Source organism: Corticium candelabrum, chromosome 13, assembly GCF_963422355.1.
Source record: "Corticium candelabrum chromosome 13, ooCorCand1.1, whole genome shotgun sequence".
Lineage (NCBI taxonomy): Eukaryota > Metazoa > Porifera > Homoscleromorpha > Homosclerophorida > Plakinidae > Corticium > Corticium candelabrum.
This window is the reverse complement of record NC_085097.1, coordinates 377,573-405,188: the sequence shown is the minus strand read 5'-3', so window position 1 is coordinate 405,188 and position 27,616 is coordinate 377,573. Positions and strand designations below refer to the sequence as shown.

The window sequence follows — 27,616 nt, the reverse complement described above, 5'->3', positions numbered from 1 at the left end:
TGTTCACACCGTGACACAACCGCGAACCCGCCGTACTATGATACGATCCATAATACTATCCATAATACGATCTATTTCTCAGAGCACTAAAATGGTGATGAGATCTCGACAATATCTTAGGTGCCCTGTGATGGAGCTAGTCAAAGTTGTCTGTAGGGTTTTTGCTGGACAGGAGCACTGACTGTTTGAAACCTGCAGCTAGTGCATGACATACGTGAGACTGGGCAACATAGTTCCCCAACTGTTGACAGAAGTTGCAGCTTTCTTAGTCTGCTCTTTCAAATCATGGACCATCAACAGTGCTATACATTAAGTATGGCGCTTTTTTTGTCAGTTTTGTGATGATGCTTGATTGTCTGGGAGTTTGCTCTACTTCTTGCTGTATCTGAAATATACCATGCCCCTTTATGCAGCGTATACCTGACCACCACTCCAAAAATCCTGGGCAGAACACTGGTACAGGTATCTCAAACATGGACATTCAAATTGTTTACAGCTCTAACTGCGTTTTATGGACTATAGTAGACATTGGCATACTTGATTCTTGTGGTAAGTTTTCTGAATTGTAAGTGGGTAATTCATTGTTGGTAAACCATTTGAAAAACAGTAAACAATCAGACGAGAAGGTAAGGAAATGGAAGAAAAACAGATAGTAAGGAAATGGAAGAAAAACAGATACAGTAAATTAACAGAATGAAGGCTGATTGATAGCATTAGATACCGTACCTTCTTGAGTATCTTCCATTTCCATGATTCGTCAGGATTTTTCTAGAAATGTAGGATTGGGCCTTGCTGAAGAATTTAGAGCACTAAGTTTCTAATTGTGGCGGTGTTTGATGAACTGTAATAACACGATGTAAAATCATTTGCAGAACTAAGGCAAAGCCCACATTTGGCTGTTATACTTGTATAGCCGTACACGAGTTTTCTGACAGCAAAGTTCAACACTCTGTCTTTGTAGTTCTTCAGATGTTGTGACTCATTGGTCTTGTGTCTTGTTGTTATTGAAGTGATGTTTCATCAGCCAGAATTGCCTGCTACGTGGAGCTCTAATGTAACTCACCATTAAATGTCCAATTGGACAGAGCCAATTTATAGCGATGCCTTTCTTGCTGAAAGTTGTAAACTCTTATCGAGCTGTTTAGAGAGGTGTTCTCTTTCATTGTGCAGCTTCCTAATTTTTCTTCTATGTGAACTTACATCATATCATTAAGTTCATCCTTGGAGTCTTAATGGATGTATTTGTTTTCTCTCTACATTAAATTTCTTTGTGGCTGTTTTACACATTGCAGAGTCATGTTGAGGATGCATTTCCTACAGTGGTGCAATTTTGTTGTACCAATTAAATGATTGAATTTTCTTGGCATAACTTAAAATGCTGTATTTAATGCACATTGAACTTCTCATGCAGTGTGCACTGTGAATGTTTACAAGGCCCATGTTGACATCGAGTGAATCCTAGTTGTGAAAAAAAGATGCATGTGTTAAAGTTGAAGTTGGAGTGCTTGATCAGATGCTGCATTACTTGGAAGTACGGAAGTAGATAGACAGGCAACCAAACAAGCAAAAAGCTTGTGGATTGAGCAAGTGGTGTAATATTGGAACTGCATATTTTAATGTAAAATTGTTATGATACTATACATGCTGTTGGTTTTTGTTATGATCTAGATATGAATCAAATGGAAGTGTCTATTTTGATGTTGTGAAGTTTGCTTCGTCACCAAACCATGTCTATGCAAAACTAGTACCAGAAGCTGTAGGAGATCTTGAAGCATTGGCCGAAGGAGAGGGTGAGATACTAGGTTGTGCATGCCAATAACAATAAAGTGATATCATTTCTAAGCAAGTGTGTCAGTGAAGTAAAAGATGCAGGTACGTATTAAGACAGAAACAATAGGTACTTGGAGTGCATTATGGAAGACACCAGCAAACATATTGTTTATTGTAGGTGGCTGTAATTGGTGTAGTGCTTAATATGCTGCTGTTGAGTACTGATGTTTATCATCTGTGTTAGGAGAATTGAGTGTTTCCGCTGATAAGCTTGGAGAAAAGCATTCAGAGAAAGATTTTGCCTTGTGGAAGGCTTCCAAGCCAGGTGAACCAGAGTGGGACTCACCCTGGGGCAAGGTGTGTGTGTGTGTGTGTGTGTGTGTGTGTGTGTGTGTGTGTGTGTGTGTGTGTGTGTGTGTGTGTGTGTGTGTGTGCACGCGCATGTGTGTGCGTGCGTGTGTGGTGTGTGTGGTGTGTGTGTGTGTGTGTGTGTGTGTGTGTGTGTGTGTGTGTGTGTGTGTGTGTGAGAGATTTGGCATGCGCACACACCCAAGCACTGACACTATTTTTGCTGACATGAGAGCTAAGCATCTGTGTAAGACAATGCATAACGGAGGATTTGTCAACTAATCAGTCATTCTACGAACAGTGTATATGTAACTTACTGCTTGAGTTGCTTGGTTTGCTATTGAAATTATTCTGTAGTAAGCTGTTTCATATGACAGTTTGCACTCTGTTAATTGTCTGGATGGCTGAGACATCTGTGTTTTCCAATGTGTTTTGGGTAATTGTGCAGACTGTGAGCATTTTCATGTATTGTTCAAAACAACGAGAGCATATTGAACAATCATTCCCTTTTCATGCTTGCTTTAGTAGGACATTATCAGTTGTGTACTCCAAACCTTTGTATATAAAAACTGCAAATGTTTTGTTGTTCACATGCTTGTTAGTCACTGTATTGATTTACAGTAGTTGTTTGTTTCTATATATCTCAAGGTTGTGTTTCTTATAAAGATCTTTTTGTTAGAATTACCACAAGCGGATTACTCTGCATAGGCTGCTCTAACCATAGTTAACAGTATTTTGCTACGTGAAGTGTGAGGAAGGCAATAGACTGGTTTCTATTTAATTTTTCAATATTTTTCAAAGTCTATTATGTTGCCTTACAAGCCTTAGACTACAGTAGAGTACATGTATTGTTTATGCTAGTGATGGAAATGCATATTTAATTTGAGCTGTATGGATGAAGTTTACTGATGACTTGCTAAATTGTGTTTATATTTTTGGATGCTGTGCTGTACTTGTTTTATTATTCAGCTACAAGGTAGAAGCATAAAAGCTTTTATGTCATAGCCAAGAGCTGAAAGAATCTGTTACCCTCCTGCTGTTAATGTAGCTATTGTTGTGTGTTTCACACATTTTCTTTTAACAAGAGTTATGGGGAGGGAATTTTACCAAGTAGTTGCAGCTTTTGGAAAGATTAAACAGATGTTGTACAAGTATTTCTGAGTCTTTGTTGTTGAAATGTACACTACTGTAGTGCAATAATTGTGAGGCCTGTGTTGTTGTTTATAAGGTTGTTAGTTATTTGTTCCACCTAGGACTACATGAACCATACATAGTACATACAGTTACTGTATGCTGTATGTAGCTTTGACAACAGTGGAATTTATTAATTCAATAAGGAAACCAACTAATTATTGAGTAGCAGTAGTTTTCATTATGATTGGCTGAGTGTGCAATTGAATTGTTGAAATTTGTCTTTTTGCTAATAAATTGCATATTTAAAGTTATGGCTTTGATTTATATCTGAATTTAGGGTCGTCCTGGGTGGCATATTGAATGCTCTGTTATGTCATGGTAAATGCATGAATTTGTACTGAAACAGGAAGATGTGATCTTTGTACTTGATTTTCTCTGTAGTGACATTCTTGGATCTGTTATTGACATTCACACAGGAGGTGTTGATCTTAAATTTCCTCACCATGACAATGAAATTGCTCAAGCAGAGGTTTTGGTTATATGATCTTATACTGAAATTATGACAAGAAATAGTTTATGTGATACATGGTATAGGCACATTACCTCAGTGAGCAGTGGGTTAACTATTTTTTACATGCTGGACACCTTACAATTGAAGGATGCAAAATGTCGAAATCTTTAAAGAACTTCATCACGATCAAGGTTAGCTATGAGCAAAGCATGTTTGTAATATTAGCTTTCAGTTGCAGTTTGTGCACATTAGTTAGTTCGTGGTTGTTTGTGTGTGTATGTGGTGTGTGTGTGTGCATGCGCACGCATGTGCGTGTGCATGTGTGCATGCGTGTCTGTCTGTCTGTCTGTCTGTCTGTCTGTCTGTCTGTCTGTCTGTCTGTCTGTCTGTCTGTCTATCTGTTGAGGAATTTTTAAATGAGCTTGCAAAGAAGTCCAAAGACATGCTGGGAAGGAAAAATGAAGCAGCGTTTAGAAGCTATTGGAGAAGAAGATTTTCTGTGATTATTCAGAAATGTAACAGTAGAGTTGTTTTAAGAAAGCTATCTAGGCTTTCATTGAATTGTTTGGATGGACAAGACAAGCTAGAGATGGACAAAGCCATTCATAGTTCTATTCATTAATTAAAACGAAGAACAGTAGGAGAGTAGAACTTTTAGTACTGCAGCAAGTGATGTAAGTAGTGACGTTTGATGACAATAAAACAAATCTATCTGTTTGTCTGTCTGTCTGTCTGTCAAATGCATATATTTCATATCCAAAGAAATTTCCATCAAGAGCTTAAAAGCTAGTCTTTAAGTAAAGTTTCTCTAAATCAACAACAAACACTTAAGGCTACAACAGATGACCCCATAGGGGTCAGAGTACATTTAACCACTTAGTTTAAAACAAATTGATATTTGTCAAGGACACTGCAAGATTTTTGTCCAGCTGAAATTACTGCCATCTTCCTAGAGATTACACTTGAATTGCATTGCTGCTGCTTGATTGGAAATCGTCGTCTCCGGTGTGTTTTGGACTCAGCAATGTTAGATTGTTTGTTGTCATCCCTCCACAAAGCAGAGCGGACCCTCAAGTACTCAGACGCTTTCTCCTCCCCCAACGGCCGGAATGTTCGAATACAAGAGGCATGACTGTTGGAGAATATCCACCAGGTAGTCGTACCTGGGCGTACTTGTTTTCCTTGATTTGCTCCCTTCTCATTGCCGCGCTTCCTCCAGTTGTAGCTGCATAAGGTAAGATGTCTGATGCCCATGGGTGAGCTAGTGCCACGTCTCACTCAACGTTAGATCCTGTCTCCGAGTCATAAACTAGGATGTCAGGCCGATTGTTCGAATGTGTGTAGCGGTCCCTGTCTGTCTGTCTGTCTGGCTGTTTGTCTGTCTGAAAACTGTACACAAATATTCTAAGGGCTCGTTTAATTCTTTCCTGATGGCAAATCAGTATGATGCAGAACAACTCAGAAAGGCTTCCTAGATCAAACACCTGGCTGTGTTGAGCATCACTTTGTTTTCTGGGAAGCATTGACTGAAGCAAAAAGAGAACAACCTTTAATTGCAACGTACTGGCTGGACTTCCAGAATGCGTTTGGCAGTGTCAGACACCAACTAATTGACTTTGCCTTTGATCAATATCATGTTAGTGAAGAATTTTGAACATGTATTCCAACTTGACTGCTATAGCTCACACCAAATCATGGACCACCTCAGTATTTCCAATACTAATAGGAGTATTCCAAGGAGATCCACTTTCATGTCTATAGTTAACAAGATTACTAACCTATTTACTGATTCAATCCGACAACTAAAATTTCATCATACAGGCTACAGGTTTAAATCTACACAGGATCTTTTACTGCGTTTACTATTTGCTGATGATGTAGTATTAATTGCCAATTCACCAGAAAAATGTCAAGAACTGTGCAATCAAGCTGAAAAATTTTTGATTGGGCCAAAATCAAAGCAGAGATAGTGAAGTGTTGATCTCTGGCTTTTTGTAAATGACGAACGACTGATTTCTTTAACCCTAACTTTACGATATCTGGCCAGAACATTCCATACATTGGAAATCAAGATATTTGACTTTTGAGACTTCCAATAAATCTTTTGATATCATCTACACAAGTGAAACAAGATCTATCTGACTGACTTAAATTGCATTTATAGTCTGTAGATACACAACCATTGAAAGCAAGACAAAAACTAAAATATTCAAAATGGCTATATGTCCAAGGATCTCATGGTCTCTATACGCAACAGAAATTTCACTGATATGGATTGAAAGAATTCTTGAAACATTAGCTAAACGATATCTAAAGAACTGGTTGAATCTTTCTTATTGTGCAGTCCCCAGATTTTATATTTTCCAGCGAATAACTTGGCTTTGAGCATGCCTTCAATCTCTACAAAAGTACAAAACACTTCAGATAAGTAGATTCTACAGTCTGATGTGTTCACAAGACAATCATGTTTGTTGCCTGGTAAATCACAAGACGTCTGTAGATAAGGAGGATAATCATCACAAATTTAAGTCTTCAGCATCAACAGCATGTTTACTCCAAGATGTAATTGCTGTCGGTGTAATGGTAACAACACAAAACGTCAGATGACATCCACCATCCAACTTCAAGACACAAACAAGCGCCTAGATTATTTAATATCTTGTGTTGTACAAGGATCTGTGTTCGACTTCCATCATTTAAAGGAGAAGAAATATGGTCAACAGTTGTCTCAAGATTTAATGGCAAGACCTTTTCATTTGTTATTAACAGTATTGTTGATGTCTTACCACATAGAGTCAATCTGAATATAGCAAAAATCAGACACCAGGAAATGTCCACTCTGTGACTCTGATCAAACCTTGATGCATGTGTTGAACAATTGTTCTGTTTCACTAAAGACCAATCGATACACCTGGCGTGACAATTTTGTTCTAGCAGCTCTAGTCGAGTACATTGAAAGGAATCTAGCTGATAGTTGGCAGATTACTGGTGATTTATTTGGACGGGTATATTCATTACCATCTGATATAGGATCAGACGTAGCTGGTTGGTTCCAAACATGCAAACAGATTGTTATATTCAATTAACAATTTTGTTTGAGGAAAACTTAACAGGTGCTGCCAGACGGAAACAAGGTTGTTATGCACCACTTTGTAAACAAATATTGAATTTGGGTTGGTGGACAATATTACGTACCATTGAAGTTGGTTTGAGAGGTCTTTTAAACAGTCCAAGCTTACGATCAATAGAAAAGTTTACCAAGTCACAACGCTGACGAAAGTCGTTTCTTTTCCTTCTACATGAACTCTGCAGAATTGTCATCGGATGCTCATATTCAATAGGGTGCAAGTGGGACAAATCTCACTGGATAGAAACTGACTTGTTTTCATAGATATCGTAGAAGAAATGTTAACGTTAGAATAGTATATGTAGTGATTAGATAGTATCTAGTGGTTCATTGTTAGTTTCTGTGCCACATCTGTATGTGATGGTAGGGGTCACAGATACGCCCATACATTTATGGAAGAATAAAACACTATCTGTCTGTCTGTCTGTCAAATAACATTTATTTCAAACATACATCTATAATACAATGCTAGCAAGGTAACTATATAAAGTTCTGTAACTGCAAGAGTTTACTAGGACTAGATTTTAGAAACAAACAAACAAACATGTAACACTTAAAAAGAGAACAATGCAAACTACCCGGAGCCAACTTAGTGGCTGAAAAACTGGGTAGAGCAATCTACAGTACAGTCAATGTCATTTGTCAGAGCTGAGATTTTTCTTATGGTGACCTTTGTGTTGCACTTCTGAAGTTGAGTTGAGAATCTCTTTCTCCAGATGTCCAGAAACTCGGCAGCACTAGGTCGACCAAGTTTATCACGTGACATCTTGCTAGCCTTTCCAGAAAGTTTTTCCCCATCTCACCCCATCGTCAAAAATGTTCTATAACTAAGGGAATGAAGCTGACTGTTGATCCACCTGGTAGATTTCCTTTGCATATTTGCCTTCTTCCTATCTTCTCTTCTTTCTGCAGCAGCACCATCTGTCTCAGATGACCTTGGAAAAATATCAGAGCTCCAAGGGTGTGCCAGAGCTATATCCAAGTCAACGTTGCAACCCTTGTTGGGGTCAAATGCCACAATGTCTGGTCTATCATTTGAATTTGAATAGCGATGTCGTGGCTCTTCGGTGGTGCACATTTAGCTCTCGAAGACAGTCAGACCAAGTTGATGCTATGGCTTCATGTGACCAAACTGGCTCACCACCAGATTTACATGTTAACAAATGGTACCCACTGCCATCTAGGGTGGCTCCACAGTTACATGTGATCATCCAATCGAAAAGATGGATGGACAAGCCCAATCTCAAGAAGGTCGGCAAACGAAATTCGTGTGTATCAAGTGCGAACACTTCTGACGTTGGGATTGCGTTTAACCAAGCTCCAGCTCCTTTCCCTTTTGAGGAGCGAAGCCGTGCGACGTCACGAGCTGTGGGGGCTTCACTAATCAACTGCTCTGCCTCGTGTTTAGCAATAGATGTGTATAGCTGATGTTGAATCTTTCCAGTAGATGAAAGGAGGGAAGAAACAGTCTCTCCTAAAGGAATGGACTGCATCAATGCTTTACCTAAGGCTTGCCTTGGTGAGATGACAAGGCTGTCTATGGCAGGAATAAGAGAAGGAAAGAAAGCGAAGTGGTAACTCGGCTGTTGCATGACACCAAGAAGCAACAAAAGCAGGTTGGCTACCACCTAGCCTAATAGGCAAAACGGCTTGGTGCCACTTTCGATCCTCAATCAGGTCAAGTCCAAGAATGCGGCAAAATGTGATTCATGTCTGAGAATCGTGTGTTTTAGCAGCTTTTGTGAGTGACTCAGGACAAATTGAGCGTACTAGGTGATTCAGGCAGGGAACGTGAGAGCCTCTTAGGGGCAGCATAGCACTTTGCACGCCTCTCATTTTAACAAATTTGTCACACAAAGAAAAGTTAGACTCTGATATGTTTAAGCAAGAGGAGACGACATACGATTTTGTGCCAATGGGTGTGCCCAAATGATGATTCCATCATGAGACACTGATGTGTTGTCAAAGCCTTCTAAGGAAGCAGAACTTGAAGGGCAATAGATCTCACACTTGTGGTCGACGATGGACAAACCAATAGCAGAAAACTTTTGTTTCAGCGCTTGAAAGGCAGGTTGAATGTCAGAAGGATGGCCCATAATGAAGACGTCATCCAGGTAGGCGAGGAAGCAGACCTTTGAATGCTCTTCTTGCAAATTGATGAGATTGGAATGAATTGCTGAAGCAAAGAGAATCGGACCCAAGGGGTCACCTTGATGAACTCCCTCAGCAGATGCGATTATGACTGGAGTAGAACCTTGCATGAAGACCAGTGGACTAACTTTCTCGTACATCTGAACGACATGATTATAGACGCCTGGAAATGATTTGGCTACCTGCTCCATTATTTGCTGTCTGCTAATGGAATTAAAAGCATTTTTGACGTCAGTTTTCAGCACCACCCAGTCTGGATTATGTTCGAGGAGAAGCCCAATATGATGGGTAATTAGCTCAGTGCCACACTCTGCAGCCACACCATGTTGGATAGGGCTGAAAAATCTTGAAAACACTTCCTTCTTCTGTTGGCATATAGCTCAAGCTGTTAAACGCTATAGGACTTTGCCAACTGTGATAGGTCGAATGTCACCATTGGATTTGGGCAGAGCAATTAGCCGAGATGAGGAAAAGAGAGTAACTGCAGCAGGAGGCAATATGCCCTTGGTCATGGCTAAACAAGCAGATAGAAGGCAATCTGCTGTGCACTTATTTGTTAGTAAAGCTTTCAAATGCTCAAAACGCCAGCCTGAACAGCCAGCCCCTGAGCCTCTCGGTGCTCTTCGAATAGCATTGTGCAACACTGAGCTGGACAAATTAATTGTTTCTTGAGACATGGGCGGAACATCTAAGTCAGTAACTCTTGACAGGTGCTTAGAGGCTAGTTCTGTGGTGGTGGTGGTGGTGGTGGTGGTGGTGGTGGTGGTGGTGGTGTGTGTGTGTGTGTGTGTGTGTGTGTCTGTGTCTGTGTCTGTGTCTGTGTCTGTGTCTGTGTCCGTGTCCGTGTCCGTGTCCGTGTCCGTGTCCGTGTCCGTGTCCGTGTCCGTGTCCGTGTGTGTGTGTGTGTGTGTGTGTGTGTGTGTGTGTGTGTGTGTGTGTGTGTGTGTGTGTGTGTGTGTGTGTGTGTGTGTGTGTGTGTGTGTGTGTGTGTGTGTGTGTGGCATCTGTAGCTCAGTTGATTAGAGAGTTGCATTTGGAGAATGGAAACATCCGGGATGTTGAGGTCTTAGGTTAGTGGACGGGTACAGACGTAATTTCCTTGGGCAAGAAATTCACACACAATTACCTCTCTAGACTCAGGAGTATGAATGAGTATCTGGTCTTTGACTGGGGGTGGACTAGACCGCTGGCATGGCAGAACATCACGCAGTATATACGGGTACATGTGGACTTGAGGTCCAGTCCCGAGGCTACGCCAAAGTCTGTGCCCTTCAATGCTCTGGTCACACATCAAGGGGTTCATCAATGCAGCCTAAAAGTCTGAGTAGCGCCGGGGTCCCTACCTAGAAATAGGCAGGGGTGCTATCTTCGGAATTTTTCGAAGAGCATGTATAGGTTATAGCCTGCTGGCGAGTGTATGAACGAAATACCCCCGCTCTGCCCTCGAGTTGGCACGAGGGCGAAGCCCAAGTGCTACGATCTGGGCGCAGCGGGGTGTATTCATTTATACACTTGCCAGATGGTCTATAACCGGCTTGTAGCACTCAGCTGAGGCGTTGATATCCTTGCACAAACAATTCACATCTTGATAAACCAGTAGCCCTAGGCAGTTATACAGCCCAATTTATGGACCGGTCAATATGTAGTGGAAGTGGATTATGTCACTTATTGTAAGCGAATACTGGACACTGATTGGCACAGACGAAGCCAGGGTGCTACAAATCCATTGTGTGTGTGTGTGTGTGTGTGTGTGTGTGTGTGTGTGTGTGTGTGTGTGTGTGTGTGTGTGTGTGTGTGTGTGTGTGTGTGTGTGTGTGTGTGTGTGTGTGTGTGTGTGTGTGCAAGTGCGTGCATGTGTGTTGTGCTGTAGCTCAATTGGTTAAAGATTGCATTAGGAGAATGGAAACATCCGGAACCTTGCAGGGTTGCAAGTTGAAGTCAGAGTGATGGCGATCTATGGTATAATTTTCTTAAGCAAGAAACTTACATGGAATTGCTTCTCTCGACTCAGAAGTATAAATGAGTACTTGTGGGCCTTGGTGTCCAGTCCCAGAGAAGCACCATAGTCAGTGTGCCTGGATGACTCTGGCCAAGCTCCAGGTAGATTATAGTGCTGGCCCTATGCCTTCACGTAGCACATGGAGACCCTGTCTCTAGAGGCGGGGAGCTATCTTCACAACTGACTTTAAGGTCGACTTCGAACGACGTGAAGGGCTTAACAGTTGCCCATTTTTAGTTTTGTTTGTTGTCCTATGTACCTGCATATCTGATAACAGTGAGTGGCAGCGCCACTGAATTTTTTTGAGCATGCCGAGTCGATTGAGCTCGACAGTGAAGGTGTCGTTGTCTTCCAGAGTTCTCTTGGGACAAGACGATTACTTGCCGATTGATTCTGCCTCAGCTTGCTTTTAATTTTTTAGAGCGATGCTTCAGATCTCTACCAAATTTGAACTGTTCATTCCTGACCTTGAACGGTATGCATGGAGCGTGTCGTTTATTACTGGTGATGTCACTAATAGCAAGATGTTTTCAAGTATATTCGTGTCTGTAACAAATACACTTACCTTCATTTGCCCGTGTACGCGTGTCAAATAGTTGCCACATTTGCTATACCTGTTTACAACGGTAGCAGCACGTCTTCGAACTATCAGCGTCCAGCGGGACTATCGAAATAGCTGCAAGGTAAGACGTGGCTGGTCATACATATGGGGAACCGATTATCTGGTTGAGTAAATAGCTGAACGTGACTTTCAAGTTTCTGCTACCCGGATATGTAACTCTGAATGGGAAACTTGCTGCTAATTTCTCAGGAACAGGACGGTCGGTTACATTTTCATTTGTTTTAATGGGATACTAACACCATTTCAGTTCATTCGAATGCATGGCCACACCAGTCCCTTGTAATTGACTTTGTATCGTCGTCCTTCGCAGCGCTTCCAGCGACTGAAGATTTCTTGTCGAGTGAAGCCACTCTTGTAGCGCATGCATTTCTCTCCAAATTCTGATTGCGAATCCACAGAATCCAACCTACACGTTTCCAGGCTCTGGTACATGTTCATTTGTCTTCAATAAGCTATATTAACTAACAATCAATAATCTAATCAGCCCGGGCAAAGAATGGGCTACTCAGCTAGTCTCTATATATAATGGAGAGCTGTGTCTTTGTTTGCTACAGTACTATGTTTGGATATAGCAATACAAAATATTAAAAATAGCATTGGGAAACAGTTCCTATTGTCAATGTAATTGCAGAATGGCTATTATTAGTAGCGTATTTGATTTTTTTGTACAGCTGTACATTAGTCATTATGTCTTACTTATTTTATATCTTCAGGAAGCTCTTCATCGTTACACTGCTTGTCAGTTGAGGCTAGCCTTTCTTCTTCATTCGTGGAATTCCACTCTTGATTATAGTGTTAATACCATGAAAGAAGCTGAACAAGCAGAGAAGTTGTTCAATGTGGGATTTGGTCATGTGCATTCCAGTTTATGGTGATTGATGTTGTATGTGGTTTGGTAGGAATTCTTTCTTAATGCCAAAGATATTCTTCGATCACAATCAAAGGAAAATGAAGCATTTGTGAAATGGAGTGGTGTTGAGAAGACACTGAATATCAAGTAAGGAATTTAGTCAATTACTGAAATTTGTGTGTTTTATTGTTTGTCTGAAGATTCTATGATAAACAAGCTGCTTTTCATGCTGCATTGTGTGGTAAGTCTCTACCAGACATTGCATTGATGCTGATGCTTAGGACTGTTATTCTACTGGTAACGTTCAGATTTTATTTGTTTTGAGGAAAGGAAGGTCTAGTGCTATGTATGTCAATTTTTTGAAATCAAATTGTTACAATGTTATCAAAATATAACATCATCAAATATGTGATGTTATTAAACCTGAGGTTACTGCCGGCTGGCAAAATTTTTGAGTTAGAACACCATAGTCTTTAACTAAGTCAGTAAATGATACGTTGATATCTGGTTGAAGTTCTAATGATAGTCAGGTGCATACAGTATTGTCTAGATAACGTTCCAATTGCTAAGCTTTAGTATACACTTTCAGGAATGCTATGTAAAGAAATTGCAGTGGCTTCAGTTGACAAGTTACTTTTCTTAGTGACACATTGATTTGGCTTGTCTGTTGTGTTTTGACGTTGCTTGCTATTTCTCTTCATAGCATCTGGTTTTTGGCAATTAATTAATTAATTCTTGACTAGCTTTAGTTAGGAGAGAGAGGAAGGGAAAGATGATAGGAAAGCACTCTTGAGGAATATAAAGAGGAATATAAAAGAATTGTTTGAATAACTACTGTATGTCTGCTTTATTCATGAATATTGCACCAATATTAAAGCAGACATAACTATGAGCAGATGTAATAAGAGAAAGACAAACAGACATTAGTTGTGGTATGAAACAAGTCTCTAAATACTGTAAGTCTTGATCTATTGAGTATGTATACTTGTATTGAAATTTTGGTACAATTTGACTATGTTTAATCAACTTTTTGCAGTCTAATTTAATAGCACCCTGTACTTCTGTTGTGTAGACATGGAAAGGTTTTCCAGGAATGGCACCATAACTGTCTAAATCATGTATGTAGCAGGTCTAGATGAAATTGATGCTAAAGCACTGTCTATTGTGCCAATAATATCTATATAATCTGACAACATCCTTTTGAGTTGATGCTTTTTGTTGACCAGTAAATAATACTTGAAATGAGGTTCTGGGAATACTACGATCAAGTTGGCAACATTTTTCTGGACAGATGTATATAACATTACAGAAACAATGTTGATTCTAGCTATAGACTACTGGGAATACTCTTGACTTACCAGTTCTCTGCAGCTGCTGTTGTATAATGTCTGTACTTAATTTTGTCTACTTTTGCTAGTTTGATTTTGTTTTACTTTGTAATTTGTTCACTACATGGTGATGGGTTGTGTAGATTCTGTTGATACTCCATCAGCTCTCAGTCACATGAAGGATCTTGTTCGTGAAACAAACATATATGTGAGAGAATGTCAACATAATGATAGACAACCAAACCAGATACTGGTTAGGAATATAGCCATTTATCTTACAGATCTGTTAAAAGTAAGGCTTAATTTGATACAACTTTACTTACAGAGTAAAGCAGTAAGTCAAGCTAAATGAGAATGTTGATACTTATAGATGTTTGGAGCAATTTCTGGAGAACAAACTATTGGTTTCTCTGTTGCTGAAGCTGGTCAAGGCTCTGCAAATGTGAGTTTTGATGGTTATGGGTACTAGCTGGTACTGTTCAGTACACTAATTATTTGTTTATGCATTTGTGTGTTTCTTTGTGTGGTGTGGTGTGGTGTGGCTTTCCTGTTAGCCTGCCTGCTCGTGTTGTCGTTGTATCTGTGTATGTCTGTATCTGTTGCTTTGTCTTTGCTTGTGTTCTTTTGCCTAAGCCAAGGCGTATTAGGAACAGGCAAACACATTTTCAACAATAATTAGTGAAGGAGTAAAAGTAATGTTTATGTGCAGGTGGAAGAGATTGCCTTCCCATTTGTGTCAGCATTTGCACAGTTTCGTGATGAGGTACGAGCAATTGGCAGGCAGGAGAAAGGTAGATTCATTTGTACTTTATATAACGTAGTAGCAGTTGTGAAAAGTAACTTTTTGCTTATGAAAGTGAACAGCCTGCTTCAGGCATGTGATAATGTACGAGACGAAGTCCTTCCACTGTTGGGAGTTCGGCTGGAGGATTTAGAGGGTTAAGCATACTCTATTGAATGTACATGTATATAAGAGGTTTTATGTTGTTTTGTATGTGGCAGGAAAACCAGCTGTTGTCAAGTTTGTGGACAAAGACATCTTGGTTAGAGAAAAACAAAGAGAGAGAGAGGTCAGTATATGTTTAACTTAATTATTGGTATTCTACTTTAAGATGATACAGATTATGCGTGTTTTCACACATAATGCATATATTTATACAACATGAACCTTCAGATTTTGTAGTCTAATTTGTATTTTGCCCATAAGGACTTCATTTGAATGTTATGGGAGTCATACCATTTTAATTAATTAAGCAGATTGTGTAAAACATAATGCTCCTGCCTTGTTATGAGCAGAGCATCTAAAAAGATGGCCGTTCAGTTCATGGTTAATTTACAAACAGTGGTGACTTTTATCAACTGCACAATATGGCCGACTTTTCATTTGAAGGGATAGGCTAATTTGATAGCTAATGTTTATACGATACATAGATATCATATGTGTATTTGTGTATGGCTTGGTGGACTTTTTGTTGTGAAAATGTTTAAACGTGCTTTTTATGGGTAACAGTCTCGTAACATGACTGGGTCAGATTGGTTTGAATTGGTTTTTACAGCCTTGCTATAGCTAATCAGTGGAACAGACATGTGATGACTTTATTATTAATTGCATCGCTGCCTATGTGAACAGTGAGGAGCTTTACGTCCAGTTATTGATCCCATTGTCTCTGTGATGAAATAAGCTAGAACTCAGTGAATTAAGATTTTCTTTCAAGCTTTTTGATGTCAGGCAGTGTATAATTCAAGGTTCATGGATTTAGTGTAGCACACATCTACCCAATGCTTAACCCTACGATGCACGTGATTACATTCTAATGCTAGGAAATACACTTGAACCGCCTTAGATACGGGCACCTTTACCAGTGTGTACGGGGTCTTGAGACTCCGAGGGTAGGCACTTGGAGAAGAAACTCTCTGTATAAACATGCGCATTTCTTCAGTTTACAGTAGCAGGTAAACTAAACTAAAGTTGTGTGGTATTTACATCTACTAAATCCTAGTTCAATATTTGTTATTGTGACAGCTGGTTTGCTCTTTGTACAAAGAAATACAAGTTGAGATTGTTGCAATTTTGCTTAGATGGGTGCATAACTGTAGTACAAAGTACCTATACGTTACAGTGCAGTACAAGTGTGTACTGTACACGCATACTGTTTGTAGAACTGGAGTGTCAGACCTTTTTATGACAGTCTGGGATTCCAAGGATAACGTGCATTACCTCTTTCTATCTTCCGGACGTTTCTGGGATTTGGGCAGTGGCTGGTCCCATACTGCCTGGATTAGGGAGGTTTGAGTATACTTCTATTTCTCCAAATAGTGCCCCATGCTCAAATAATGCTCCATGATGACCTTATAACGAAATAATAATGCCCCATGCTCGATTAGTACCCCACTGGGGTAGTATTCAAACTCACAGTTGTATGCATGTGTGTCTATCAAATTATGTGTACGTTTGAGATGAATGAACACCAAGATAGAACTACTGATTGACGATGGAGATTCAATGCATGCAACAGACCAGGAATAGGGTTCACATGAAAGCGAAAATAGCCAGGAGACATACATACCAAGACAGTATGATTAGATTAAGGTTGTGGTCATGTTTGTGTAGTGTGATGGTATGCAAATAAACAATGCAACAGTCTCTGTGCTTATGAAATAATAATGTCCCATACTCGAATCGTGCCTCATGGGGCACTACTGTTCACGGAAATACGGAAATAGGGTAAATACTTTCAGTGGTGTTTGTATTGTTACAGTCTAAGTTTCAAGTATATATGAGAGGATTTTGAGATATTGGTTGTTTTACTTGTGGGCAATACTGTCTTCTGATTGGACATGCAAACTTACATGATGCTGTTGCATAGCAATCAGAACCTTTTGTAGTCTACTTGTTTTCTAAGGATTGTAAATCTAGATTATTTTATATTTGTAAGTTTGTATGTTGACAAACATGCATCATTGTGCACCTTGTGCAAGGCTAGTACAACTACCTAAAAGTAGTTTAGCAAAGTTGAACCAACTCAGAATAGAGTAGTTGCTGTGAAGACACCACAGTGAATTAAATAATTTTTGTTGACAAGGCACAATACAGCAGGAACTACACTGACTGCAGGAGACAGTTGACAGTCAAACGAACTCAAGTTCAACGGGTGTACTAAAACCAATCTACTAGTAGACCGTATGGGGGGGGCATTGGTGGCACTATCTACTGTAGTAGCACAGCTATGGGAGGAAGTTTAGTTTTGGCAAGCAAGCTGGTTTCGAGGACATATGGAAACTTTGCTAACAGAAAGCATTTTGTTGACAAATCTGTTTATTTAGACTACCTACTAATTAGGGTGCATTACATTTTTTGCAGCTGCAAAAGTTATTGTGTCATAGGTATTTTGGCAGCAGCAGCAACAGCTAAAACTAATATACAAGTAATTCCATTAGTCATGTTACTGTAATTTGTCATGTTACTGTAAGTTGTCATGTTACTGTAAGTTGTCTACTGCATGCAGTACTAGCTTAGTCTTGCGTAGCCAGACCCTTCCTGCCTACATCCTTCTAGCGAGATAGGGTCTGGGGACGGAAGGATGTAGGCGGGTAGGGTCTGGCTACTTGAGACTAGTACTCGCTAGCTGTATACCAACCTTATTCCTGTTGTAACAATATGGATGCTGCAGTACTAAAAACATCCTTGTTCTTACATAATGCTTGGCTGTTTTCTCACCATTCCTCCAGTCCTTTGTGACTTCCATTCTACTTTTAATAAAGGGATAAAGTGCAAGTTTGGGTTTCCTTGTCAATTTCTGAGAGATCCGATTGTAACATAATGTAAATTTCTAGTATACTAGCTGACAAATGTGATTGTCAGATTGGTGACTTCATTCATGGCTTGCTACCCACTACTTACGTGATTGTTCAGCTTTGAGTGACAAAAATTACAAAATTTGTATGCATATCAGTTGGTACTAGTGGCTGTTCAGTTGTGTTTGGTGGCTGGCACTCTTCTTGGTGATCATAGTTACCTGGACTTTAAAATTGTCACTCCTTAGGGTCTTAATTAAGGTAGCTTGTTGACCTGAACCTGCACATGCATATGGGTGATGATGGTGTTGCAGGTGGAACTCATACTTCCTATTGAGTGGAAGGATGTTAATGACATAAGGTTATAAGATATTTTGGAACTACACATATGTATACAGTGCAAGTAGAATGCAGGGATCACTTTGGATTTCAATGTCTTTTGCAGGCAGCAGCAGAAAGTCAGAAAACAAAGGAAGAAGCAAAACGACGACAGCAAGAAAAGCAGGTACAAGACATGTATTAATTAATAAACATATTAAGGACGAGGCGATGAGTCATCACCACTTGCCAGGCAGCAAAAGATGCTCAGAGGCAAATTCCTCCTTCAGAAATGTTCAGAAGAGAAAGTGACAAATACTCACAGTTTGATGAAGAGGTGGGTAATACCTTTCTATTGAAAATATGCTAAATTCGCCTTGACTATACAGAGTATTCCCACACATGACGTTACTGGCCAGAAACTCAGTGAGAGTCAGAGAAAGAAGTTAAAAAAGCAGAGGCAAGTACAAGAGAGGCTTTATGCTGAGTATCAAAAGTCTGTTACATGAGAAACAGCTGACAGTAGGATCGTCATCACACTACATGCAGTTGAATGAACGTTTTGTGTTACAGCACCAGTGTATGTCAAAACACGTCAACAACACGTGCACGTCTCGTTCTACAGTCTGTAAAAATAGGTTGTACGTTGTAGACCTTAGGCAAGAGTTCGCGTCCCATCAACAACCAATTTGGTATATTTATAAATAGTGCATTACAACTCTGTAAGACTGAGAGCAGTTCCAAATCCATCGCGTGAAGTCTGTCGTACAAATGACGCTTCTAGCAGCAAAAATTCAGACAGATTCATACTGTCTTCTCTTTCAGTTCCCGCCCAACGGGAAACAAATTACTACATGTAGATCTATATACAAAACAAAAGAGTAGCAAACTAGGTCAGCTATTACGATTGTGATATTTCAACTGTTTTGTGTGTCTCAGCACTAGACGACAATCCTCCTTGCTGTTGTAACAAAACTTGGGCCTGCTGTCGAACTGTCACTTGACGAGCAGACGAACCGTGTAAGTGGCAAAATCCTGGATAGAGACACTTGTCTGATGCCAGCGCAGGGTTGTTGACGGGCGTTGTCTGCTCTAAAGAGAAAGTGAGACCCAAAAGTTGGCCAGCAACGACGTCCAGAGGGTCGATTCTACATCCGACGTCCACACAGGCACCTCTGCGACCTTTCCTCGCACTCTTCTCAAACATATCCATTCGCTCCATCCCACCGTCTGATAGGAACTGTCCAAACTGCTTGGAACCGCTCCTTTCAATTCGAGGGACAGGCCAACAATGTGCCCTGACGTCAATCAATTACAATGACGTCAGAGGTCACTAGGGTGCACGTGCGTCCTTCCACAGGCTTGTTGTGTCCCTAGTGGGTGGTTTGACGTAGACTGAAACTGTCATCATTACAGTGGACATTGCAGGTGTCAGAATCCCGCATTTAGCGCACCTGTCGAGTTGTGCTCAGTAGTAAAGAGCTCCCACCAAGCAGGCATGTTCAACAATGAAGACCCTGTGATAGCTAGACGGCAAGGAATGCCGACCACGCGCAGCTCTGTCAGTGGCTTCGTAACGCTGGTGATGAATCTACGCCACATCGCCCACAAGTCGGTTTGGTACGTTGCCCTACGTTCACCTACGCATTCACCTCAACACGTCTTCCTACATAGTTCACTTCAATTATTCTACTGTACAACCCGTAGTAGGACGGTCCCTACACATACGTGGTTGATAATGGCTGTTGTTGTACCTTCAAGTTCTAGTAAGTTACGTTACTACCGAACAGTAAAATGACTTCCGTAGTAAGACTCGTTCGCTAGTGTAAGTTGTGCGCAACGTTAATTTGCTGGGTAGCTAATAGATCTATTACAGATGTTCTGAGAAGCATGTACTATGCTGTGCTAAACCCTTGGCTGGTGTACATGCACACATTGGCGCTAAGACGTGTATGTAAGTCCCCAGACTCACGTGAGGCTGGCAGTGTCCGGGTCCCGTATAATACTTTCAGGTGTACGGGCCTGTAGGCTAGCCCAGAGCCGTTTATATAGCCGATTTAGGTTGTCGTCTGGGTTGTCGTAATGGGCTATTGCAGTTACTCTCCAGGCAGGGGTATGATGACATCACATCTTGACCCCCTCTCCCTCTTGGAAATTACTGCCTAGGCACAGACTCTCCTCCCCCTCAGAAGTTACCGCTTAAGCGCAGACCTTCCCTCCCTCTCAGAACGTACAGCTTAGGTGCAGGCAGACTCTTCCCTCAGAAAGTTTTTGCTTCGAATGCCCTAAATAGAAATGCCGTGTGCGCTTGCAATCCGGTATCCAAGGCTGCAAATATTCATTACTGTGATAATGAAGGTTGCCCTTAATTTGCAGGGCTTGTTGCTATATACTGCTAGCTGTAGTTTATACATTATGGTCTCTCCTGATCAATAAAGGTGATCATTGAGCGGTGATCTACGTATCTGTATGTGGAATACTAGCAGGGACCAGGTGCACGCTAGAGAGACAATTAAAAGGGGAACTAAAGTTTGGGCTGCGTCTTCAGGGTACTAGATGCTGCTTGAATAAGTATCACATACGTACATTCCTGTTGAAACTTGTTGTGGCAGCATGAAATGATTGTAGGATTTTACAAATTCCTTCACTGCATGATGTCTGCTGTAGTGCTGGGAATACTCTGGCTGCTGCTAATTGCAGAGATTGAAGAGATTCTTTGAAAAACATTAGTCTGGAGGGCTCCATTGCTTTGACTAAATTCACAAATGCAACAGGTGAAGCGATCACTGAGCCAAGTCTACTGTAACAGGCTAGCAGTGAAATTCTCTGCTGATTGTCTAGAACTTCATATATATATAGACACTGGGCGGAACACCTTTGGTGGATTGTCAATATTTGACATTTGACATTTGCAGAAATAGACCTATTATTGGGTGCGACATCTTTGCTGCAATGTCAGATCTTTAACATTTTGACATTTGTAGATGTATACTTAGGTGGGTACAACATCTTTGGTGGAATGTCAGATATTTGACATTTGCTATCTCTGCGTACTGGCATGGTGGCAACACCTTTCCTAGACTGTCAAATATTTGACATTTGCAGAAGTAGATAACACCTTTGGTGGAGTGTCAAATGTCAAATATTTGACACTCTAGGAAAGGTGTTGCCACCATGCAAGTATACCTACACAGATATAGCAAATGTCAAATATACAGTTGGAGTATTCAGGTCAACAGGAACATGGAGTTTGCCGCATCATCACCCTACTTCCAGCGCTCTGCATGTTCCAGTTTACATTTGTATTGTTTCAACGGCTTTGGCTGTTCGCGACGACTCTGCTTAGCTTTTGCTGCCTCATTTGTCATTGAGCGGAACAGTTGGTCGAGTTCCTGAAGCTTGCCGCATCTTCAACACGTACTCAGCGCTCTACAGGTTTTTTTACTCATCTGGTTTGCTTCTTCTGATTTCTCTTTCTTGGATTGTTTTCGTTTTACCTCTGGTCATTGCAGTCGTATGGAATATTGGATGTTGCCGCACTTTCACCCCTTCTTCAGCGCTCTTCAATTTTTCATCTTCTGCATTGTTCAAGTTCAACGTTTCTTCTTTTCTTTTGATGTGGAGACTTAATTCTTTCTGTCTTTGTGGCAAATGCTGCAGTTGGGCAAGATCCTGAAGTTTGTCGCGCTCTTCAGGTCTTCTTCCTCTTTTTCATTCACTTGCTGTTTGTTCTCTGGTATAATACTTCTTCATGCATCCTCTTGTCGTTTCTAGCAGATGAACTCAGACTGGATTCTGGAGCATGCCGCACTTCAACCCTATTTCAGCGCTATTCAGACCTCTTTGTTTGTTTATCTGCTCTACTATTCTACAACTCGTACCTGCTACACACACACACACACACACACACACACACACACACACACACACACAGACACACACACACACACACACACAGGCACACACACACAGACACACACACACACACACACACACACACACACACACACACACACACACACACACACAGACACACACACACACACACACACACACACACACACACACACACACACACACACACACACACATACAGACAGACACCTCTCCTTTATATATATAGATATTGTATCAGTATGCTAATGAGTACTAGGGGTAGTCCCATATTCCCTTACTCTACTACAATTGTTAATCAAATGCATTTGCCATGTCAACTTTCACACAACATAGATCTTCGTTATTACCATTTTCTTCTATGAATGTCTGTAAAGTGTGTATAGCAGCTTCCATGTCCCCCTTTATTCCCACACCAGCTTGTCCATATGGCACTAAAGATCTGGCAAACGTGATTTTGCAGCTGCACAATAGATACGACTTACCAAACGCCGTAAAACTTTCCTCACCGCAATTTGGCCTGTAACCACCATTGTTCTTGCATAAGGCAGTGAGGGGTGCTCCGATAAGCCATGGAGCAATAAGAGAATTCAAGCTTCCTGAAAGTGTCACACACATGAACTTTGTAAGTTGATCCAGTCAAGTCTGCGAAGCTGGAGATACAGATCCAGCTACTGCATTCAACAAGTGCTGTGGTCTAAGCCGTGAACCCCCTGGGCTGGTACTTCTGGGAAAAGCATTCAAAGCATTGAGAACTGAGGTCGAATCACATGACAAACTTGGAGGCATGTCGTCAGAAACATGGGGGTCACGTTCAGGATGACGTTGTTTAGGTTCATCAAGCACATCTTTGTCATGATGAGGAGCACAACCTGTGGAAGTGAGAGCACGTATAGCATCACCATAACGACCTTCCTGTGCTAAATTGATAGAACGAGTGATGTTTCTTTTCATATATATATATATATATATATATATATATATATATATATATATATGTAGAGGTGTTATGGTTTACCAAGTGAATCCCAATGGGCTTCTAAAATGGCTTCTCTTGAGTCATCACCTCATGCGTCAAACCATGTGTCTTTTCATATGATAGGTGCAGAGGAGTGTCTAGGAAATTCCTATATTTCTGTTGAACTGACGAAAGATGCACAAGTCCTGGAAGACATTACTTTGGTCCCTGATGATCTGGCTCTGGAAAGCGTGAAAGCAGCTGCACAGCATGCTTGTCCATATTGTCTTCCTGAATCAGACAATTTTCAAGCAATAATGACGGAAATATCTTCTCTTCAGGTCACATCGATTTGTCATATACCGAAACGAGTTCGACCTCTTCTTTCAGAAATCTTAGCATTAGAATTTCAACAGTCTGTCAATAGCGATTTGTGGGGTTTCGTACGTTTGTCTCTCTTTGCTAAAGCAGTTTTGAGACCACCACTTCGAGGAGGTAAGAAGAAGAGGCATGTTGTAAGTGCTTGTCTACTCTCACGTTTGCAACAATGGCAAGCAGGAGATCTGGTATCTTTATGGAGCGAAGTTAGAAATGATGCCATTCATAACATCAAGGTTCGCAAGTCGTTTACTTTGTCCCAGAGAAACACACGACATGCCTTGTTTCTGGCCAGTGAGGGTCGCTATGGAGATGCTATGCGGTCATTGAGATCTAATGGTTGTGCTCCTGTGAATGATTTGGATTCTTTTGAAGAACTCAAACTTCGCCATTCTTCTCAACCATTGCCAGAATGATCTGATGATATACCTCCACCACTATGTGTGAATTCATTGTCAGTTATGGAAGCATTGCAAACTTTCCCTCGGACCTCCAGTCCAGGATTTTCGAAGCTTCGCTCCCAGCATTTTCTTGATGCCACCATAGGAACAACGTCACCAGCAGGGAAGGAAGTTCTCGAGAACCTAACTCGTTGGGTCAATTTTGCTCTGTCTGGCAAGATGGATAAGCAAATTTCCTCATGGCTTTCGGGCGCTCCATTAACAGCTCTGTACAAGAAGCAAGGTGGTGGTGGTATTCGACCCATAGCAGTTGGAGAGGTTCTCCGCCGTCTGATAAGCCGAGTTTGTTGTGCTGCAGTCAAATCTAAGCTCCCAGAGATATTTCTACCATATGGGCAAGTAGGTGTTGGGATTCCAGGTGGTTTGGAGGCAGCTGTTCACTCCTTGTCTAGTTTCATTGATACCTATGGTGACAATCCAACTTTATGCTGCCTCAAGCTTGACATGGCAAATGCCTTTAACAATTGTCATCGTATTCCTTTCCTGCAACGCCTACATAGGGATCTGCCCTAGCTATTTGGTGATTCAATGGTTTTATCACACGGAGGCCGAACTTAGGTTTGGTCAGAATCGACTAACATCTTCGGCTGGTGTTCAACAAGGTTATCCTTTGGGTCCTTTGCCTTTTTCTCTGGTCATTCTAGAGCTGATGGACGAAATTGGTGCACAGGAGGGAATATCTATGAATTTGTGGTACTTGGACGACGGATCGATTCTTCGTTGGTCAGCGTTCCACTATCGCTTCAATGTTAGAGATGGTAAGATCAAAAGGGCCATCTTATGGACTCCAGCTCAATATGTTCAAGTGTGAGGTTTTCTGGCCAACTGGAAATCCTACATTCCCAGAATTTCCATCAACCATTGAACGAGTAGCTCAAACAAATGGAGGTGCTGAGCTGTTGGGTTCTCCAGTGTGGGGATGAAATGATTCCTTTCAGAATTGCTTCTCAAAGCGAATAGATAAGATTTGGGAATGTCAACAAAACCTTCAAAGTCTTGAAAATCCTCAGGTTGAGTTACATTTGTTGAGATCATGCCTTTCATTGTGCAAGATCAACCATCTCCTCAGAACTGTGCCACCTGATAAAGCCACTTCTCAGTAGCGGCGTTTTGATGTCAACTTAAGAAAGAGTCTTGAAGGAATAGCTAACTGCTCTCTTTCTGAAAATTCGTGGAAACAGGCCACACTGCCAATTCGTTTGGGCGGTCTTGGTTTGAGGGAAGCCTGCAGAAATGCCCCTGCATCTTACCTTGCCACTTGTAACTCCACTCGTCAATTGATATGTCGGTTCCATTCTCTGCTTTCTCAGTTGAAAGTGTCATTTTCCATCGTAAACGAGCACACTGTTCCAGGAGAGCAGGTTGCTCATGAACGCCCATGTCAGAGTATTCCAGACACAGCTCTTAAGAGTGAAATGACCAGTCAACAAAGTTTGCAGAGTAGGCTGGATTCTGATTTAAGTTCTTCCCTCAAAGATTCTGCTAGTATTCGAGATCGCGCTAGACTGAACACCATTTCTGGCCAACATGCTGGTGCATGGTTGCGGGCATTGCCAAACCTAAGCCTCGGCCTCGCCATGCTCAGCAAAGAATTTAGTGTTGCTTTGAGAGTCTGGTTGGGCATTCCAATCTTCAACTTGCCTGCTGATGCCAAGCGCTGTACAGGTGGTGCAATCATTGACAAATTCGGTGATCATTTATTGGGTTGCAACCAAGAGCAGAATCTGAGAATGAAGTGTCACAATGCACTCTGTGAAGTAGTCTTCAATGCACTCCTAGTGGATGATTCTCGTTGTCGTCGAGAAATGCGATGCAGTAGGACAAGCAATTCAAGACATGGTGATATTTTTCACCCGAATTTCGAACATGGTCTTCCGACATACTTTGACTTGACCGTCCAAAACTCGTTACAGCCATCCTACCTTGTTCAAGCAGCCGCTTGTCCAGGGGCAGCAGCTGCAGCAGGAGATTTTGAGAAAGATCAGTGGCATGATGCGATGGTTTCGAACACTGGAGGTATTTTTCATCCCCTCGTGGTGGAGTCTTTTGGATTATGGACACCGAACAGTTTACAAGTACTTAAAATTATAGCGCGAAGGGCTTCGTATCTGAACAATGCTGGTATCAGTAGATCGGTTTGTAATTTGCATCAGCAACTGTCTGTAAAGGTATAGTTATACAATGCTAAGATGGTGTTATGTAGAATGGCTTTAGATGGTAGAGTTGATCCCAGTTGGGATCTGTAACAAGTATAAATATATACATATACATATACATATACATATACATATACATATACATATACATATACATATACATATACATATACATACATATATGTATATATATATATATATATATATATATATATATATATATATATATATATATATATACATACATACATACATACATATATATATATATATATATATATATATATATATATATATATATAGTATCCGATATTTGACATTGACATTTGACATTGCACCATAGGTGTTTCACCTGTACAGTTGCTCCAATGATTTTTTGCTTTATCAGATAATATCCCGCTGCTAGGGTTGCGGTTTTATGATGGAATGTATTATTGTAGGTAAACTGAGCCTCTTGCATGAAGTTGATCAGCATCTAGCAGTACATCATGGGTAAAAACTGATGTGCATGGCAAAACGGATAATTTGCGATGTTCCGTCTATCTGCTACACAAAAGGCGCATAATTTGGTAGACGCAAGCCTCTCTCTGGAATGTTTCTAGTATCTTTGCAACTCTCAGGCTTCCTAGACGTGTATATAATTATGTCGTTCAGATATCTAGACTGCGAACTCCTATTTATCTAGCCGTTAGTTAACTTAGGAGGGACTTCCGCACAGCTATACATGTTCGTTCTTTCGGCATACTTGATCGTGTTTGAGCCGTTGGGTGGTGATCTCTACGTGGGAATTAAGTGTTTAATTAATTAAGTTAAGGCAATCGTTATGCTATTAAGTTTTTAGTAGATCTCTACCGCGGTGTGAGGCTCTACTGGTGATCGAACACGAATACGATCTCCAACGGCAGACTACTCTCTACCATAGTCTATCTCTAGGTGAATGTGCAGTAAGTGTGCGAGAGGTTTTCCTCATCGGGGAGCAAGAGACTGCGTGAATTCCTGATCAAGAGAACGTCTACTGGATTCAGTTGGCAGTAAGGATAGGCAGCTTTGTGACCCAGTGCCTCATCTGTGTCATATTTTTCTGGAAATGATGTAAACTATCTCATGACGAGTAGGGGGTGGGGGTGGGTACTTCCTCGAGATTGTAGCTCTAACTAGCTAGACTACGTGGAGGTCTCATGAACTAGACAGTGTACCAGTCTGGCAGCGTTTAATAATAGCGGGCAGTAAGGCACTAGCTGCCCGACCGCGTGGTTTCTCTATACGCGCTGCGCGTTTGGGAACAAGTTGAAAGTATGCTCTATTCGCGTCCACTTTTTTACATGGAATAGTGAGATTGCAGTTGCAACACTCCTAGACTAGCTAAGTACAGGATCAGGAAGTGCACTCTCAGTGGATGAGTTTGACTTCTGATTTTGGAAAAATAGAATACTCTAGATATCTTTTGTATGATTTGCTTTTTCACCAACATGCGATCACTCCCTAGATCACTGACCAAAACTGCTCACTTATGACAGTGTACAGGATGTGGTGACGTAATTTATTAGATAATTGCTTAATAGAATTATAATAGCGAGATAATGGCAAACCCGGGTTTGCGCTAATTATTCGTAACACCCTGCTGTGCTATCATGCGCAAGGTAGGTGTGTTCTCACACGTTGAGCTTGAGCTCGTCCAGTTGCCTCTAATTAGTCCTAATATATTATGACCCAGCGCGTTACCACAGATCAGTAGCTACCTGGTAGAAAATTGTTTCGGCCAGTATCAGAAATTTTTGGAGTTTCTTTGTTGGAATATATTACGCTGCTAACTATT

General features: G+C 41.0%; 4 protein-coding genes across 4 annotated transcripts in view; 3 read left to right on the top strand and 1 right to left on the bottom strand.

The window, feature by feature from the left end:
• The window catches only part of LOC134189288 (cysteine--tRNA ligase, cytoplasmic-like), a 33,980-nt gene extending 15,417 nt beyond the window's left edge, over nt 1–18,563 (top strand). The window contains exons 10-25 of the mRNA XM_062657521.1: nt 1,669–1,790; nt 2,015–2,127; nt 3,590–3,630; nt 3,694–3,781; nt 3,847–3,954; nt 12,376–12,501; nt 12,562–12,659; nt 12,713–12,753; nt 13,984–14,132; nt 14,211–14,282; nt 14,550–14,631; nt 14,698–14,778; nt 14,843–14,910; nt 18,081–18,140; nt 18,207–18,290; nt 18,343–18,563. Coding sequence (XP_062513505.1) covers nt 1,669–1,790; nt 2,015–2,127; nt 3,590–3,630; nt 3,694–3,781; nt 3,847–3,954; nt 12,376–12,501; nt 12,562–12,659; nt 12,713–12,753; nt 13,984–14,132; nt 14,211–14,282; nt 14,550–14,631; nt 14,698–14,778; nt 14,843–14,910; nt 18,081–18,140; nt 18,207–18,290; nt 18,343–18,462 — 1,453 coding nt within the window. The 3' untranslated portion in view covers nt 18,463–18,563. The remainder of the gene's footprint in view (nt 1–1,668; nt 1,791–2,014; nt 2,128–3,589; nt 3,631–3,693; nt 3,782–3,846; nt 3,955–12,375; nt 12,502–12,561; nt 12,660–12,712; nt 12,754–13,983; nt 14,133–14,210; nt 14,283–14,549; nt 14,632–14,697; nt 14,779–14,842; nt 14,911–18,080; nt 18,141–18,206; nt 18,291–18,342) is intronic.
• A 62-nt stretch (nt 18,564–18,625) lies between these two features.
• LOC134189289 (uncharacterized) lies at nt 18,626–19,226 on the bottom strand. The gene has a single exon (XM_062657523.1). The coding sequence runs from the start codon at nt 19,173–19,175 to the stop codon at nt 18,855–18,857; it is 321 nt and encodes a 106-aa protein (XP_062513507.1). The 5' UTR covers nt 19,176–19,226; the 3' UTR covers nt 18,626–18,854.
• Nucleotides 19,227–22,930: 3,704 nt separating this feature from the next.
• On the top strand, nt 22,931–25,891 carry LOC134188862 (uncharacterized). Its single transcript, XM_062657065.1, has one exon. It carries the CDS (start codon nt 25,060–25,062, stop codon nt 25,816–25,818), a length of 759 nt encoding a protein of 252 aa, XP_062513049.1. The 5' UTR covers nt 22,931–25,059; the 3' UTR covers nt 25,819–25,891.
• LOC134188863 (uncharacterized) lies at nt 22,943–23,599 on the top strand. The gene has a single exon (XM_062657066.1). It carries the CDS (start codon nt 22,943–22,945, stop codon nt 23,597–23,599), a length of 657 nt encoding a protein of 218 aa, XP_062513050.1.
• Nucleotides 25,892–27,616: the final 1,725 nt, after the last annotated feature.